The sequence below is a fragment of the Hemiscyllium ocellatum genome, chromosome 12, assembly GCF_020745735.1.
Source record: "Hemiscyllium ocellatum isolate sHemOce1 chromosome 12, sHemOce1.pat.X.cur, whole genome shotgun sequence".
Taxonomy (NCBI): domain Eukaryota; kingdom Metazoa; phylum Chordata; class Chondrichthyes; order Orectolobiformes; family Hemiscylliidae; genus Hemiscyllium; species Hemiscyllium ocellatum.
This window is the reverse complement of record NC_083412.1, coordinates 66,248,242-66,265,821: the sequence shown is the minus strand read 5'-3', so window position 1 is coordinate 66,265,821 and position 17,580 is coordinate 66,248,242. Positions and strand designations below refer to the sequence as shown.

General features: G+C 39.2%; 1 protein-coding gene across 3 annotated transcripts in view; it reads left to right on the top strand.

Moving 5' to 3' along the window:
- The window catches only part of LOC132821096 (E3 ubiquitin-protein ligase DZIP3-like), a 112,448-nt gene extending 95,498 nt beyond the window's left edge, over positions 1-16,950 (top strand). For all 3 annotated transcript variants that reach the window (XM_060833619.1, XM_060833621.1, XM_060833620.1), the window contains 7 exons: positions 3,673-3,774; positions 3,900-4,037; positions 5,399-5,562; positions 5,722-5,842; positions 5,959-6,048; positions 7,101-7,193; positions 16,801-16,950. In XM_060833619.1, the coding sequence (XP_060689602.1) occupies positions 3,673-3,774; positions 3,900-4,037; positions 5,399-5,562; positions 5,722-5,842; positions 5,959-6,048; positions 7,101-7,193; positions 16,801-16,932 (840 nt within the window). In that variant the 3' untranslated portion in view covers positions 16,933-16,950. The remainder of the gene's footprint in view (positions 1-3,672; positions 3,775-3,899; positions 4,038-5,398; positions 5,563-5,721; positions 5,843-5,958; positions 6,049-7,100; positions 7,194-16,800) is intronic.
- Positions 16,951-17,580: the final 630 nt, after the last annotated feature.

Sequence of the window (17,580 nt, the reverse complement as noted above, 5' to 3'; positions counted from 1 at the left end):
ATAACCATCAGGTTATTCTCAAAGAATGTCATAGCTTAGAAGCAGAAGATGGCTGTTGTGTTTGTCCAGATTGTGATTTGAAATTTGTGTTAGCGTTACAAATGAGTGAGGTTTTTAAACCACTGTCAGGTGATTACAATATATTTTATCAAACAATGACTCCAAAAATGTGGAGTACAGAAAAATCTGGGAGGTCTAGCGCATGAAATACAAAAAGCTAGCATGCAGGTGCAAAAATTGATTCAAAGGCAAACAGAATTTTGCTTACACAATACTGGGTGGTGTTGAGGCCACAGGTGGAATGCCACATAGTTTTGAACCTAGAACTAAGAAAGATTATACTGCATTGGAGACTGTTCAAAAGGGATTCACTAGGCTGATCCCTGAGATGGAGGGGTTGACTTATCAAAAATAACTAAACCAATTTAAAGTTTTAAAGAATGAGGTGCGATTCTATAGAAATAGACAAGATTCGGAGGGTCTTGACAGGGTTGAAGTTAAGAAGATGTTTCCACTAGTGAGGGAATCCCAAACTAGGAGAATTAGTTACAGAATAAGGGGACACTCATTTAAAACTGAGATATAAAGGATTTTAGTATCCCAGTAAGTAGTAAGTGTCTGAATTCTCGACCCCAGACAGTTATGCAGTTAGATTGTTAAAAGTATATAAAGAGGAAGTAAATCAATTTTTGAAATATCAGGAAGTTGAGGGCTATGCTGAGCTTGTATAAAAGAGAAGTGAGGCCTGGGCAAATCAGCCATGATGTTATCTAATGGTGGGGTGGGCCTGAGCAACTGAGTGGCCAATCCTTATGTTCTTATCACACTTCAATTGAAATTTATGTCAAAATGAAGAAGCCAATTAGTCAGGAGGTTTCTTTGAGTGCAAGTAAGTTAGATTTTATTACTTGCTACCCCCCAAAAAAAAACCTGACATCAAAGCATAAACACTGGTAGTTAACTTACCAAGAGGGGAAGGGGTGTCCAGGATAGACAGGAATAGAAAGGCAGTTCCACTTTAAAGTTTTTAGAGTCCTTGAGCTGTCAGAATGAGCTGAGCCCCAAATATTTAGTTACTGTTTTGTTTCTTCTGCAGTGGTAATGTTTGCAGGCCTTGAGTTCTGAGTGAACAGTTTCTTTTGTTCCAAGCAGCTTTTTGTTCTGTGTTTTTAAAAAGTTAGAAAGTCATTTATTTTTAAGCAGAGAGCTCAGAATTTCCAACAAAGCACAAATTAAATGACCTGGAAGCTACCTAAAGTCATAGCTGTACAGCATAGGAAAAGGCCCTTCAGCCCACCAAGTCGATGTTGACGAACAAACACCAAACTACATTGATCCTGTTTACCTGCACTTGATCCATAGTCCAATAAGCCCCGACATTTTAAGTGCTTGTGCAGATGCTTAAATGTTGCGTGAGTACTGTCTCCATCATCCTCTCAGGCATCACATCCCACATTTCCACTATCCTATGGGTAAAAATATTTTTCCTCCAATTCCCTGTAAACCACTTACTCCCACACTTAAAGCTCATGTTTTTTGGTCTTAGACACGTCTGCCATGGAGAAACGATTCTTACGATCTATGCTGTCTATGCCTCTCATAATTTTGTATATCTCAATCAGATCATCCCTCAGTCTCCTCTGCTCCAGGGCAAACAAGCCTAGTCTATCCAATCTCTCCTCATATCTGAGACTTCCCATCCTGGGGGGTTAATTTATGAACCATTTGCAAAGTTGAACTTCAACATACAAGAAGACAAATGGCTAGGGGACAGAATCTGGTTTCAGTTGAGAAGACTTATGCCAGCAGAAGGACACTTATATCCTGGCAGTTGCCACAAACTTCAGAGTTGGGGACAAGTCTTAAACTGCTTGGCAGTTCACATTAGATAGGTTTTTTTTTTAAAAATTGGAAAACATCAGTAATTAGCTGGTGCATGTGTATCTCAGTGAGACTTAATAATGGAGAAAATTATCAAAATGAAACCACCTCATTAATTGAGTAAGAAATTAAAGAGTTAAGATTTGAGTGACATTTCACCAGAATAGAGGGTTTCTAAATAATCTTGAAAAAGTGTTGAATTGTCTTTTTGGTATGGAAAGATCTTTCCAAATTATCTTGTACATACAGCTTTTATTTTCTTTTGTAAAATAAATTATATTCTTTTGTTTGAATAACTTTAACAGCCTTATGTGAATATGTTTAATGACTGTCCACCATAGTAACCAAATTACAAAAGTAAAATTTATGATCTACCAAGCCAGATTTCACTCTGAAGTCTGATTTATTCTATACTACCATCAACTGGGATTGTAACACTGAGTTTGTCAGGTTAGTATGTGCCATTTTGCAGGAGAAAGTGAGGACTGCAGATCAGAGTCAAAAAGTGCAGCACTCAAAAAGCACAGCATCTGAGGAGCAGGAGAGTTGACATTCCGAGCATAAGGAATGAAGAGTTTATGCTCAAAATGTTGACTGTTCTGCTCCTCAGATGCTGCCCGACCAGCTGTGCTTCTCCAGTGCCACACTTTTTGACTGTGTAACATTTTTATTCCTGGAAACTTGCAGGAATCAAAGTAAAACGCTGTAACTTAAAACCTTGATGGTCTGTTCTCACTACAATTGTGACAAATGAAAAGCATCAACTTTTTTTTTATTCATTAGGAGATGATGATGAATCTGAAATCTTCAGTATTTTTTGCCATTCTTAATTCCCATTGATAATGTGAGATGACTTCTTGAATCAGTAAGCTCTTTGTCAAATCAGTCCACCTACATCTCTTCAGGAGAGAATAGTGAACAGTCAGTGATACAATGTTGCCATGCACCTGCTGCCTTTCTTATTGTCTGTGTTAGAGGTCCCAGGTTTGGAAGGTGCTTTTGAAGGAATCTTGGTCAGTGTTACAATGTATCTTGCATATAATGTGTGTTGCATATACTATACACTGATGGTGGAGGGGATATTTATCAAGTAATCTGTTTTGTGCTGGTTGGTTTCAAGTTTCTAAGGAGTTGTTGAAGCTGCACCTATTTTACATGGATGAGAAATGAGAGTTTGAGGATTGTTTTGTGTTTTAGTGTCCTTTTTTTTTTGAAACATCAATACAATGAAAAAACTCCAAGATAACACTTCAATCCAGCCTGTCTCCAGACCCAGCAACCTCCACACTCATTTATCTGTTCCAGTTCCCAGGGAATCCAGCCTCCCTGAAACAAGGATCACCGCTTCTAGACCAGTTTTTCTTAGTACACTTTTTCAGAGACAGAAATTGTCCCAGTTCTACACTCCTGACCCAAGAGCAAAAGTCCTATGTTCTTTATGTCAGAGTGCCCTTTATGCCTTTGGAACAGTATCATAATAAAAGTACATTATTTTAGCAAAGTAGGTTGAAATTAGAAAGGGAATGCTTCTCTGAATGTGATTTCATTGCAAGTGTATGACATAATGAGAAAAGTCTTTCTGTGCTGGCTTCTTTATTTCTTCATTTTTTTTAATCTTTATATTTTACATTTTTGTTAATTTCTGTGTTTTAAGAAGACGTCAGAGTGTGGCAACATTATACAACACATTTTACAATATTTTGTAACCAGATGTATGTGACAATAAATAAATTAAATGTTGTAATATCTGGGATTTTCGTTTGCTAATTTGAACATTTCCTTTGTTCGTAGAATCAATTTGATGAACAGATAAACTTGGTGAAGAGTGGGACGAAACTGAACGTACTTCCAAAGATTAAAATCCCACCACCACCACCACACCCTGATGCAGTTGTATGATTACTCGGTTATCTTTTTGGGTTCATTTTGCTGTGTAATCATCTTCTATTTCTGTAAAGCTGCGATCAAAGTTTTCATAAAAATTAATGTAGTCTGCATTTGTTTCCCTTCATTTTTAGATGAAGCATTTTCTGGAGCAGCATTTGCAAGCGAAAGCAAATGATGTGCTGACAGGATTTGGACTGTCAAAGTCTTTGAATGGAAGGTTGACAAATGTCCCCAGACAGGCTGAAACTTCAGCAGCTGTACATGAACAGGTAAAAACCAAAACTTTAATTAGACTAATGACAAGGACCAGTATCTCCTGGGCTAACTGAACTGATATGAAATGTGGGACAATCCTTTCCCAGTTTGTTGAGTTACTTGATGTCTGGTAATTTAACTTGGTTGGTGCTTGCATCTCATATATTCCTTCCATCATTCTGATGATCTCCTTTTTCCCCAGCTTTTTTAGCAAGTATTTGCAAAGTTCTTGGTTGGGATGACACAAATTAAAACTAATTTGTTAGTATCTTTTTCCATTCATTCAAACTGCTTGCATCATTCTTCAGGAGAACATGTATTTCCTAGCCCTGATTGCTTTTGAGACAAAAGTGCTGAGCTACTTTCGTGAATTGCTGCAGTCCATTTTTATAGGTATAGCCATAGTGCAGTTATGAGAGTTCCAGATTTTGATCCAGCAATGGTGAAGTAATATTCTGGATCAGTGGTGCTGGAAGAGCACAGCAGTTGAGGCAGCATCCAAAGTGCAGCGAAATTGATGTTTCGGGCAAAAGCCCTTCATCAGGAATATAGTGAAGTAATAACCAAGTCAGGATGGTTTTGTAGTTTAGATGGGGACTTTCAGATGATGGTGGTGCATTTGCTGTCCTTGTCTTTCTTCATGAAAGATCACAGATTTGGAAGGTTATGTCCAAGTAGCCATCGTGAATTGTTGTAGTACATCTTGCAGCTGGTGCATGCTGTTACCCTGGTCTCTGTGATTGAGCAAGAGTACTTTGGAGATATACAATGGTTTGTCAGTCAAGCAAGCCACTTTGTCCTAGATGATGTCAAGCTTCTGATATGTTGTTGGAACTGCACTCGTTCAAACAATTGAAAAGTACTCCATCGCACTCATGACCTGTGCCTTTCAGGTATTGGGCAAACATTAAGGAGCAAGAAGTAAGTTACTTGCAGAATTTCTAACCTTTGACCTACCCTTGTGCTTGCAATATTTATATAGCTGGTCATATTCATTTTCTGGTTAATGGTGACCTTTAGGACATTAACAGTGGCAGCATTCAGTGGTGCTTATGTCATTGAATGTCAAAGGAAGATGTTCAGAATTGTTTTTGGTGGAGACGATGATTGCTTGGCATTAATGTGGTACGAATGCTGCTTGCCATTTGTCAGCCCAAGCCTGAATGTTGTCCAAGCCATGCTGCATTTAAGGACACACTCCTTCAGTTTCTCAGTGCTAATTCCAAAGTTGATCTTTGCATAAATATCTGCTTTTTGAAGCTTCAGCAGATGAAGAATGTTGTGTATTTTTAAAATAGATATATGCTTTGTTGATGTTTAATTGTCTAGAGATTACTTTTGACATAATTTTTAAAATGCAGTTTCTATGCCTTAGGTTCGAGGGACTATCCCACTATCTGAACTAATCACATCCCAGCAATCTCTGCTCACTGCGAAAGGACCAGCAGGGCTGATGGTAACACCGGGAGGAATCCGTGGTAAGAACAGCTTTGAGAGAATAATGGAGAGGCTTTCAACATCCTATCCCCATTTTACCAGGTAAGTATTAATAACTAGAATGATTTGCTCACAGAAGTGGCAGTTTATTTTCTTCACTACAATATTGCTTTTCCTGTATATTTGTTGGCAATGATTTTTATATTATTTTAAATCTGAGACACATTAAAAATGAAAATAATATTTCTGTTTGTGTTTCAGGGGGTCATTAACTGATTTCTTGAAAGAAGTAAGACTGTCCAATGGTGGATCCCTTTCAGGATTATCCTATGATGAAATTGTCAATAAAGTAGCACAATTGATTGAATCAAAACTCTCTGAGGTAAATTTGAGCAATTACAATGTTTCTAGAAGAAAATTGCGTGCAAGTAATTGGTATTGTTTTAAAGAAGGAGATGATTTCCAGAGTGATTAATATAGGTCTCTTTTGCATTTCAGAGCAGCAACAGTGGTCAAAATAAGCCCTCTAATCAATTTGCTTGGTGTTCATCTAGGCAGCTTAACTCATGGGAAGGAGCCAGGGCAATGGTAATTTGCAATTAATGTATTGAAACGCGATACATATATAATTTTGAGACAGATCATTTATGTGTGTTTTTAAATTATAATTCTTCTTCCATGTTCTTGCCATCAAACTCTGTATCTCTAGCCTTTGATTTTTTCATTACCTTTCAAAGTATTCAATGACATAAACCACAGGCTCCCAGTGCACAGTTCTGCAATATGCATTCTTATTGATTTGGAATTTTAAGAACACTATGACTTGAAGAATTTGATCACTTGAAAGGATTGTGACACTTAAAGACATCAGCAGTCATTGATACAGCAGATCGTTTGACCAGTGCAGAATTAATCTCTTAATCAGAGAGAGCTGGACTTGAATGCCATCCTGAATAATATTAAAATTTGGTGACTATTGATATATTCTCTTTAACTGGGTCTCTACCTATCTTTTGGTTGGGGAGAAACAAGATTAAAGTAGCAGCTATTAACAAATTCAACATTAATACTAGTAAGCTAAGTGTCCAGTTATGAGTGGCCTGAAGAAGTCTATGATCTAAACTTTATTTGCTACATAACTGAAGGAAGATTGCACAGTGATAACCAATGACGTTTAAGGGAATCACATTAGATAAAACTTTGTTGCCTTTGTCAGGGCTGAAAAAGAGTGCACAAGGCAAAAGTTTGAAAAATGATTTGTCTTGTTTGAGTTTGGATAATGATATTTATTATTGCAAAGAGGAATGTGTTTAGAAAGGGTTCCAAAATACTAACTGGATTGTATTCAATGCTCAATATTTCATTTGAACATATGGTACCTAATCCTTTTGAGCACATTCACTTTTCTAAACACTCGTGCCCTTGCCATTTATCAGAAATGGGAGAAGAAAAAATCTTCTGCTCATCTATAATTATTATAACAACAACCAAGAAGTTCCACTGAATTAAAAACTGTGTATCAGTCCACTTGAGATTTTTGTTTTAACTTTAATTGCTGAACCACCACGATATGTTAGTTCACTGGGCATACTGAATGCTACAGAATTATTGCAACTCACAATAATACTTGTATTTTGTAGACTGAGGAACAAGACCCTTGTGTGATCTGTCATGAAGAACTTGCTGTAGAATCCATGCTGGTTTTACCATGTGCCCACAAGTTCCACTCCCAGGTATTATCACATTTTGCCTTTGTTAACTTCATTTTATGCCTTATGTAGAGCAAATAGAGAGGAAGAGAATCCACCACAGTAACATTCTCTCAACAGGAAAATACCATTTCAGAGAACAATATAGATGAATTACATTGGCTAGCAATCTTCATATCTACTAACAGCCTTAGTTTATTGTACAAGGAATTGAAAATCCAGTCTGCCCTAAAGTGTATTATATTAGCTTGAGATTAGACCATTTCTGGCTTACCACCAAAGTTTTATTGATTGCACCTGATGCACCCATAACTGCTCGGTTGCTGCCTGACCGGCTGTGTTTTTTCCAGCATCACATTTTTGGACTCTGGCATCTGCATGTGACACCAGCTCGATGCCTTACAGAATGAAAGATGTGAGGTCATACTGATAACCACTACAAATAAGAACATCATAAATAGGAGCAGAAATAGGTACTTTTTGCTCTGAATTATACAACATTGCAACAAGGAGGTCATAGAGTACAAATCAGAAGGATCCCATTTGGTACATCAAGTCTGTGCCAGCTATATTGAAGAACAGTCCCTGCTCTTTCCACATATTCTTGCAATTTTTTTTTCTTTTATAGATTTATGCTTTGTTGATGTTTAATTGTCTAGAGATTACTTTTGACATAATTTTTAAAATGCAGTTTTATCAAATTCCAGTTTGAAAGCTTTTGAATCACCCATTGGGCAGTACCTTCCAAATTTTACCAATTTTTGCACTTTTTCTGCTCGTATTGATTCTTTTAGCAATCGCCTCTCAGCTCTGATCTTTCGGTTATTGGAAAAGTTTTCTCTTTATTTACTCTGTCTAAACCCTTGAAAATTTAAAACACTGATTAAATCTTCTCCTAGTCTTCACTGTTCTGAAGACAACAACCCCAGCTTCTCTAGCTTATCCACTTAATTGTAATTCCTTTTACCTTGAACCATTCCATTAAATCTCATCTGAACCTTCTCAAAAACTCCCCATCCTTCCTGAAATGTAGTGTCTAGAATTGGACATAACTCCCTCTGAAGCTAAACTGCAGTTTGTAGAAAGTTAAATATAGCATTCTGACTTTTGAGCTCTGAGCTTCGTTTATGAAACCCAAGTTGCATTTTATTTTATTAACAGCTGTAGCTTGAAAGATTTGTGCATACGTATCCACAGTCTCTGCTCTTGTACCCCTTTTAAAATTGTGTAATTTTAGCTGTATTTTCTCTCAAAATGAATTACTTTACTCTTCAATCTTCATTATGCATCAAACATATACAGAACGGGGATCCAAGATGGCGGCGACCCAGCAAGACTGAGTCCACAGTGCTCTACCCAAAACTTGGGCAAAGTGGGCTATCCACCCCCACCACACTCACTAAACCATTTATAATAGTTGTTAACCTTAAATAGTTACCTATTAGTACATTTAAATAGTCTAATACTAGCTGGAAAATGAGTAAAGGGAAGGGAACAGGCGGCTCTAAGAAAGCAGGGACCCCTCCCCCACCCTCTCCCTCTTCAGCTGCAACAAAGGTGTCTTCAGCTCCTTCAGGGGATTTACCAATGAAGATGAGCTTTGAGGAGATGTTTGCCAGGTGGGAGGCGAAGATTGATGCTTTTATCGAAGTGCTTCTCTGCTCTGCCGAGACTCAATCAGCCGAGCTGCAGAAGCAGGGCAGAGACATTCAGGAATTGGAGTGCCGAGTCAGAGAGGTGGAGTCGAAGGCCGCAGCCTCCGAGACTGCGATAAAATCGGCAGCCGACCACATCCGTTTTCTCGAGAATCGAGTCCAGAACCTAGAAAACCACATTGATGACCTCGAAGATCGATGTCGTAGAAAAAATATTCGGTTGTTGGGCCTGCCCGAGCAGGAAGAGGAAGGTCAGCTGACAGCATTCTTAGAGCATTGGCTGCCACAACTTTTAAATCTGCATAATGGATCAGGCCAGGTAAGGGTAGAATGGGCCTACCGGGTCAAAGTACGTGGGCCCGGCTCAACCCAGTGCCCACGCCCGGTCCTGTTCCAGCTGCAGAGCTATAGGGAGAGGCAGATGCTCCTGGAAGCCTCAAGAAATCTAGGAAAAGATCCCCAAGCTATGACCCACAAAGGATCCAGGATCATGCTGTTCCAGGACTTCTCACCAGCTTTGGTCCGAAAGAGGAAGGCATTCGATGAGGCGAAGAAGCGTTTAAGGGACTTAAATATTCAGTACTCCTTACGCTATCCAGCGACGCTATGCCTTAGCCACGAAGGATCCATATATAACTTCGGATCACCGGAGAAGGCTAAGGAATTCTTGGACTCTCTTGAATAAACTGTAAGAGATTGTGGACGCTGGTCTGCCTTTCCCATTATTTTGGTTTACATCCCTTCATCTTTTCTTATCTTTCCCCCTATGTGTGTATGTATATATATATATGTTGGGGCGTTTGGTTAATGTTGATGGGGAGAGGTGGTTACCTTATTCTATTTTACTTCTGTTTTTAGGAACGGGGTTGTTTTTCTTTCCCCTGTTATTTTGTGGTATTATATTTAAGTATTACATGTTGAGATTGTAATCTTATAGTTATATATGGTATTAATATTCCCAAATATATTTAGATGTGGGTGGGGGTGGGGTGTTCACTGTTAACTCTAGCTTTATATTATATTTGAATTCTCCTCATTTTATTGAGGAACACCTGGGTCAAGGGTGGGGCACTGGTTGGAAGAGGGTAAGATGGACTGTGGGAGAGGAAGTGACGCTCCCTGGGAACAAGGGAGAAAGTCTTCAATTCGGAATGTTTTATATCTTTTATACTTAGAAAGAGTTATTTGTTATGTTGTTTTGAGTGTATCAGAGAGTCTTTACTTTTGTAAATCTTGTATGCTCCATGCTCAGGATGTTCTAGATAGGGTTTCCCCTCCCGAGGGATCTCGGATCTGTCCAGATGATTATGGCTGAACAGTCGGTTAAGTGGTGCACCTGGAATGTCAGGGGGAGTAATTCACCAGTTAAAAGGAAGAAAATATTATCAAATCTTAAGAAGGAGAGAGTTGATATAGCTCTCCTACAGGAGACACACCTGTCGGATAAAGAACACTTAAAATTACGACAGGGCAGATTTGATCAGGCCTTTTTTTCCTCTTTTAATTCAAAAAGCAGGGGAGTCGTTATCCTTGTCCGGAAGAACTTCCCTTTGAAAATTCTAAATCAGATAAAAGACGAATCTGGACGATATATTTTGATTAAAGCCCTCATAAATGGAGAGGAATATGGGATCTTAAATGTGTACTGCCCCCCGGCACACCCCTTTAAATTCATAATGGAAGCTTTTTCAAAACTGATGGCCTTTGGTGCCCGTCATACAATTATAGGGGGAGACTTTAATTGTATTATGAATCCGGAAATAGACAGGATTCCCAAGAGTGCCGCTGGAGTATCTCCCAGATCTAGACAACTGGCGGACCTGAATAAAGAATTAGGATTGGTAGATGTATGGAGATGTCTCCATCCACAGGGTAGAGATTTTTCTTTCTACTCTAATCCACATAAATGTCACACAAGAATTGATATGTTTTTTGCCCCATCGATTTTTCTAAATTCTATAGCAACCTGTAAAATAGGTACTATAGCAATCTCTGACCATGCCGCTGTATACATGGAAACTAAGGTAAAGAACAATGGGACATCCGCTCGGCATTGGCGTATGGACCCCTTCCTGATAAAAGATAGCAAATTTTTAAAGTACTTCTCCCAAGAACTTAAAACTTTTTTAGAAATTAATACTGGTACGGCTAGCAATCCGTCAATGATGTGGGAGACCATCAAAGCTTATGCACGAGGTTTGATCATCTCCTATTCAGCGACCCAGAGGAAAATGAAGGGAGAGCAACAGCGTCTGCTCGAAGCTCGCCTGAAAGCAGCCGAAACAGCATACGCTGATAGACCTTCTATCACAAAATTGCAGAGGATTACAGCTCTTAGGACAGCTTTAAACACCGCGCTTACTCAAACGGCTAAAAGGGAAATATTATTTGCGAAACAAAGATTATATGAATATGGCGACAAACCGGGTAGATACTTAGCATTTCTTGCAAAGAAAAAGAAAGCCCCTCAAACTATTCCGACCATCAAGGAAAGTACAGGTACCCTGACTCATGATCATAAAAAGATCAATGCGACCTTTAAAGAATTTTATTCTGAACTATATAGATCGCAGGATTGTGAAGATAGGATTAGGAGGATGCAGTCATTTTTTAAAAATTTGACCTTCCCGGGCCTGACTCCAGAACAGGTGTCGGCCCTAAATACCCCTTTAACAGTCCAAGAAATACTTGAGGCAATTAGGCAACTTCAGAGCGGAAAAGCACCGGGCCCGGATGGTTTTCAAGCTGAATTCTATAAAGAATTTACAGGAATATTGGTTGACCCACTTATGGATATGTATAATTTTGCGCATAGTCAGGTCTGTCTCCCGCCCACGCTGAAAGAAGCAAATATTTCTCTTATCCTCAAAAAAGGAAAAGACCCAGAAGATTGTGCATCTTACAGACCAATATCCTTACTAAATGTAGACTTTAAAATTCTCTCAAAAATGTTAGCACTAAGACTAGAAAGGGTACTGCCATATATTATAAAGGAGGACCAGACGGGATTTATTAAGGGCCGCAGATCATCCAATAATATCAGAAGGGTCTTGAATATGATCCAAGCCTGTCATCAGGGAAAGATACCAGGAGTAGTAATTTCATTGGATGCGGAAAAGGCATTTGATAGGGTTGAATGGTCATATTTATTTTACACATTGGAAAGGTTTGGCGTTGGACAGGTGTTTACCAAATGGGTTTCAACATTGTATAATGACCCCAAAGCAGCTGTTATTACTAATGGGTTAAGATCGGATGGCTTCAGTGTGGGTAGGGGCTGCCGTCAAGGATGTCCTCTCTCACCATTGTTGTTTACACTGATAATCGAACCATTAGCAGAAGCCATCCGGACTGATCCTAATATAACGGCCCCGAGGATTGGTACAGGTAAACACAAAATTACCCTCTATGCAGATGACGTTCTCTTATTCCTCAGTAATCCTTTAATGTCAGTGCCTCGTCTAATTCAAGTTATTAATACATTTAGTGCATTCTCAGGCTATAAAATTAATTTTTCAAAATCGGAAGCCATGCCAATGGGTGGTCTGGCTATGATACCCCACTTAATGGACGGATCCCCTTTTCCCTTCCGTTGGTCCCTGGAGGGCTTCTTATATTTAGGTATTTTTATCACGCCAGTATTTGATCAGCTGTATAGGGCTAATTTTGTACAATTAATGGAAAGGATAAGGCAGGACCTCCAGCGATGGAGAGACCTTCCGACTTCCTGGCTAGGGAGAATAGCATTAATTAAAATGAATGTTCTGCCCCGTCTCTTATATCCTATGAGAATGCTCCCGCTGATGCTGCCAAGGCTAGCCCTACGTAAATTATATGGCTGGTTGGGCTCCTTTATTTGGAACCATAGACGGCCCCTTATTAAGCTGAAGAAGCTACAGCTTCCACAGGCAAGGGGAGGACTGGACTTCCCAGACTTTAGGAAATATCAGTTAAGCTCCCTACTAAGTTACATAGCTGATTGGGTTTCATCTGATCCACAATCAATTTGGCTGGATATCGAAGCCTCCCAAGTAAAATACCCACTTATTAACCTTTTATTTTCAGATAAGAGGAAAATCATTACAGACCACTGTAAAAATCCCATAATATTAAACACAATTAAGGCCTGGAATATAATGCGGCAAAATGAGGGTAACTCACATAAAACATCCCCCCATGTACCAATAGTAGGCGCATGGGGATTCCAACCGGGGATTACAGATGCCACCTTTAAACTCTGGAGATCCAGGGGCATCTCATGCTTAGGGGACCTATTTAAAGATGGGATCCTGATGTCCTTTGAGCAGCTGCGTCTGAAATTCGGAATACCTAATGGGGATCTCTTTCGATACTTCCAAGTTCGAGATTATATACAGAGGAAGCCTACATTAATAGATAGTCTTTATAAATCAGACAGAGAACGTAATGTCTTACGACCAGCGGGGGCTATCCTCCGTTAGTACTATATACCATTTGCTACATGATGGAGTCTATCCTCCGTTAGTACTATATACCATTTGCTACATGATGGAGTCTCAGGAGACATGGATGACCTGATTAAAACATGGGAGCAGGACTTGGGGCTAGAAATCTCTGAGGATATGTGGAATGACATTTGGGAAAATGCTAGAAGAATAGCTATCTGTAACAGAACTCAGGCTATCCAACTAAAGATACTTCATAGGGCCCATATAGCTCCGGCTCGACTGGCAAAATTTAAGGCAGGAACATCTCCAATGTGTCCCAAATGCAAAATAGAGGTGGGTACTCTTGCGCATTGACTGTGGACTTGTCAGAAAATCCGCAGATACTGGACTAAAGTGGCAAATACCCTGACAGAAATTTTAGGAACGGAAATTAGGGTGGACCCTGTATCTCTCCTTTTGGGCTTTTCGAACCTCTCATCTCTGGATATGCATGGGAAGAGACTATTTTCTATTCTCTCTTTCTGTGCAAGGAAAAATATTTTGGTGAACTGGGTGGCTGAGGGCCCCCCTGGACTTTCAAATTGGCACAGATTAATTATGGAATATATCCCCCTTGACTTACAAATATGGTGCACCGAAAGACTGAATTATTTTATAAAATATGGCAGCCCTTTTTGAATTATATAAATGCAGATATTTCGGCTATCCTAACAAGGGCTTTTATTTAGTGAAGATTTCCGACCGGGCTGCTCCGGGGCCCCTTGGGAGAGGAATCCTGCGCGAATACGGGTTTTATTATATTTGATGTTTATACATTCCGAGCATGTAAGAGACTTAGGTATACACTCTGGTTAGTTATAGGTTAGATTAGTAGAAAGTTGAGTTTTTTTTCTTTCTTTTTTTGTTTCTTTTTTTTCTCTTTTTGTTTTCTTTCTTTCTCTTTTCTTTGTTAAATTATGACTATTGTATATATGATTTAATTGTACATCAATGTTTGTATTTGAGAGTTTTGTTTATTTTTGTAAATTTGCAAAAATGTTAAATTTCAATAAAAATATCTACAAAAAAACATATACAGAACAACCTCGATTATTCGAATGAGAGGGGCGAGGAGTATTTTGTTTGGATAACTGATTTTTTGGATAATGTTTTTACAGGATCTTGAGATCTTGTACGGATATTCTGAAATTCGGATAATTGATGTTCGGATAACTGAGGTTTTTCTGTACCTGTAAATCATTGACTGCATTTCCTGCAACCACAATCTCCGTTACCGTGTGTGTGTGTGTGTGTGTGTGTGTGTGTGTGTGTGTGTGGCCTGGGGGGGCGTGTCCTCGGCTCGGAGGTCACATGGTCCCCTGATTGTCGGGCTTGGGGCGTGTCCTCGGCTCGGGGGTCACGTGGTCCCCTGATTGTCGGGCTTGGGGGCGTGTCCTCGGCTCGGAGGTCACGTGGTCTCCTGATTGTCGGGCTTGGGGGCGTGTCCTCAGCTCGGAGGTCACGTGATCGGCCATTTCGCGCCCCGGAAGTGGGCGAGACTGCCGGGTCGTGCTCGAAAGGAGGCCACATGGTGGTCCTTTGTCTCCGACAAAGGGAAGGTCACGTGAGGTCAAACAGCCGGAAATGCGAGGAGGCGGGGAATGGAATCAGAGCAATGGCCAATGAGAAGACAGTTTCACTTGAGTGATGGTATGATGTTTTGTAATGTATAAAAGACTGTGTCAGGGACAGAGAGGGGTCTTTTCTCTTTGTGAACTGACTGACTTAGTAGTTTGTCAGGGACGGAAAGGTTTAGACCCAGAGCTCTGTATACTTTATCCACTTATTGTTAGAATAAAACTAAAAGTGCAAGATTAAATGTTTTCTTTATTGCTTTATTTTAAAGAGCACGCTGGACTTGGCTCATACATAAAAGATAATAAGTGTGTAGGTTGAGCCTAAAGTCCATCACTCATCACAAAACTTAATGAAATTAGCCAACCAAGTTGCCCTTGCGTTCTTGCTGGCTCTCCTTTATTATCCCTGTTTATACAATTTGTTATTAATTTCTCCTAAGTTACTGCTTATGAAAAACTCCCACCACCAACACTAAACTAACTGGCTTGTAATTGTCAGATGTACTGTTTCCTCTTTGTTGAATTCTCCTTCAGTCCTTTGACACTGCGCCTGTATCTAAGGATCATTGGAAGATTGTGGCTAATACATCCCACAGCAGTCTAGGAAATATTCTATCTAGACTGGTGACTTATTTACATGGCCAAACTTCCTAGCCCTTTTCTTTCCTTATCTCATCCAGTACCTCAGTAGTCTTCATTCATGTGGGTTTGGTAATCTCCTCTTCCGTGCAGTGGTCATTTATGGCTAAACTGTGCCTTCTGCCTCTCCCACTGCTTCCAGTGTTTCTTCCTAATTGGCTGCAATCCCCAGACACGCCTCTTATTATGTCTGTGGAAGGCTTTTTGAATCTCATTTTATGTAATTTGCCAATTGGTTGTCCCATTGTCTCTTTATCCTAATTCCTCTTTCACTCCTCTGTACTTAACAGCCAGATTCTATTTTTATATTGTCAAGCTGACACCTGTACTTTTCTCTCTTTTACCACTTCATCTCACTCCCTCACCAAGGGAAATCTGGCTTCTGTGTCCTTACTTGTCGCTCATTGTAGAGATTCTTTCTAAATTATCCTCCTAAAAGTCTGTCCGTTATTCCATTACATTTCTATCTGTTGATCTTTAACTCCAGTTTGTACAGCATAGAACTTCCCTCAATTTACTGAAGTTAGCTCTCCTGCAAGTATTTTTATTCTATATTGCTCTGTAGTCAAAAGATTATGTGCTCAAGATCCACTTCAGAAACATAATCACCAAAAATCAAAGCTGACTATCAACTACAGTGCTGAAGGAGTACTGCACTGTCAGAGGTCCTTTTCAGATGAAACGTTAAGTCAAGTGCTGGCTTGGTTGAGTTTAAATGTTCTTCTTTATGATATTATTTCAAAGAAACATAAGTTCTATCTCTTGTTCTGGCCGATAATAATCCCTCAAAATAACTTCAATAAAACAGATTATCTGGGCATAATCATGCTGTTTTGGGAGCTTACTGCACAGAAATAGGTTGCTGTGTTTCTTGGATTACAAAACAACTGTGCTTTCAAAGTCCATTAGTAGCTGAAAAGTACATGATGTCCTGTGGTCTTGAAGATGATATAAAGCAATTTTTTTTTGGTTTTATGACTCTAAACAATGATCACAAATTTCAAGGATCTCCTCTAATGTGGTGTCCACTAGATCCAGTAATGCCTGTTATCTTATTAAAGAGATAATATACTGATCAATAAAATTGCCTTAAACTCAACTTCAAAACATTACTCCCCTTTGGTCTTAACATAAAGCTTTGACGTGTTCAATATTAGGGTAGTTAAAGCTTCCCTTTATTGTTAAATTATAATCCATGAACTTTGCCTTAATAAATGCTTTAGAAATGAACATTAATTGCAAACTAAGTCACTAACTAAAATAAAATGACTAATGATGATATTGCTCCATACAGTGCATCGAATCATGGCTGAATGAACAGAGAACTTGTCCAACTTGCAGACTTCACGTTGTGCTACCCCAAGAATTCCCAGATCTTCCCAGCAGAAAAATTCCTCCATTGTGGACAGCTCAGAAACGTGAATAAATGAAATTTATCTAAAAACTTTGGATTGTTGCCCCATATTCCAGCATTCAAGTTATTTATATATACAGGTAGATGATCCTTTATCTGAAATTCCAAAATCCGAAAAGCTCTGAACTACAAAGATTTTTTGGGGAATTCTTTTTCTCATTAACAAGATTGTTTGCCATGCAAACAGTAAACACAAGTCGACACATGCATGTCCCTCAGATACAACGTGGTGGGGCGTGGCCCAGCACTATCCAGCCTGGATTCTCTCTAAGCCTGTTTTTATTCAGTAAGTCTGCTCCTCCAGTAAGATTTTAAAAACTTTTACCACCAAACTGTCACTTATTCTGAAATTCGAAAAATTCCAAATTTCGAAAAACAGCTGGTCCCGATGATTTCTGATAAAGGATCATCTACGTGTAACCAATAAATGAGTATGGATCTAGCCAGGAGTCTTTTTTCTCAAGGATTTTTGGTGAGATATTCCTCAGTTCTGTATTTTGATTTTCAGGAGCTACTTTTTAAAACTTACTAATTTTCATGAGATATTGCAATTATGTAGTAATAATACAGACAAGCAGAGTTGATAATTTTTTTTCTCTATTTTGTCCCAAACAGAAGGAGTTTTGAGTTTGTGGATTTGAGCTTCAGGGTTACTGACTT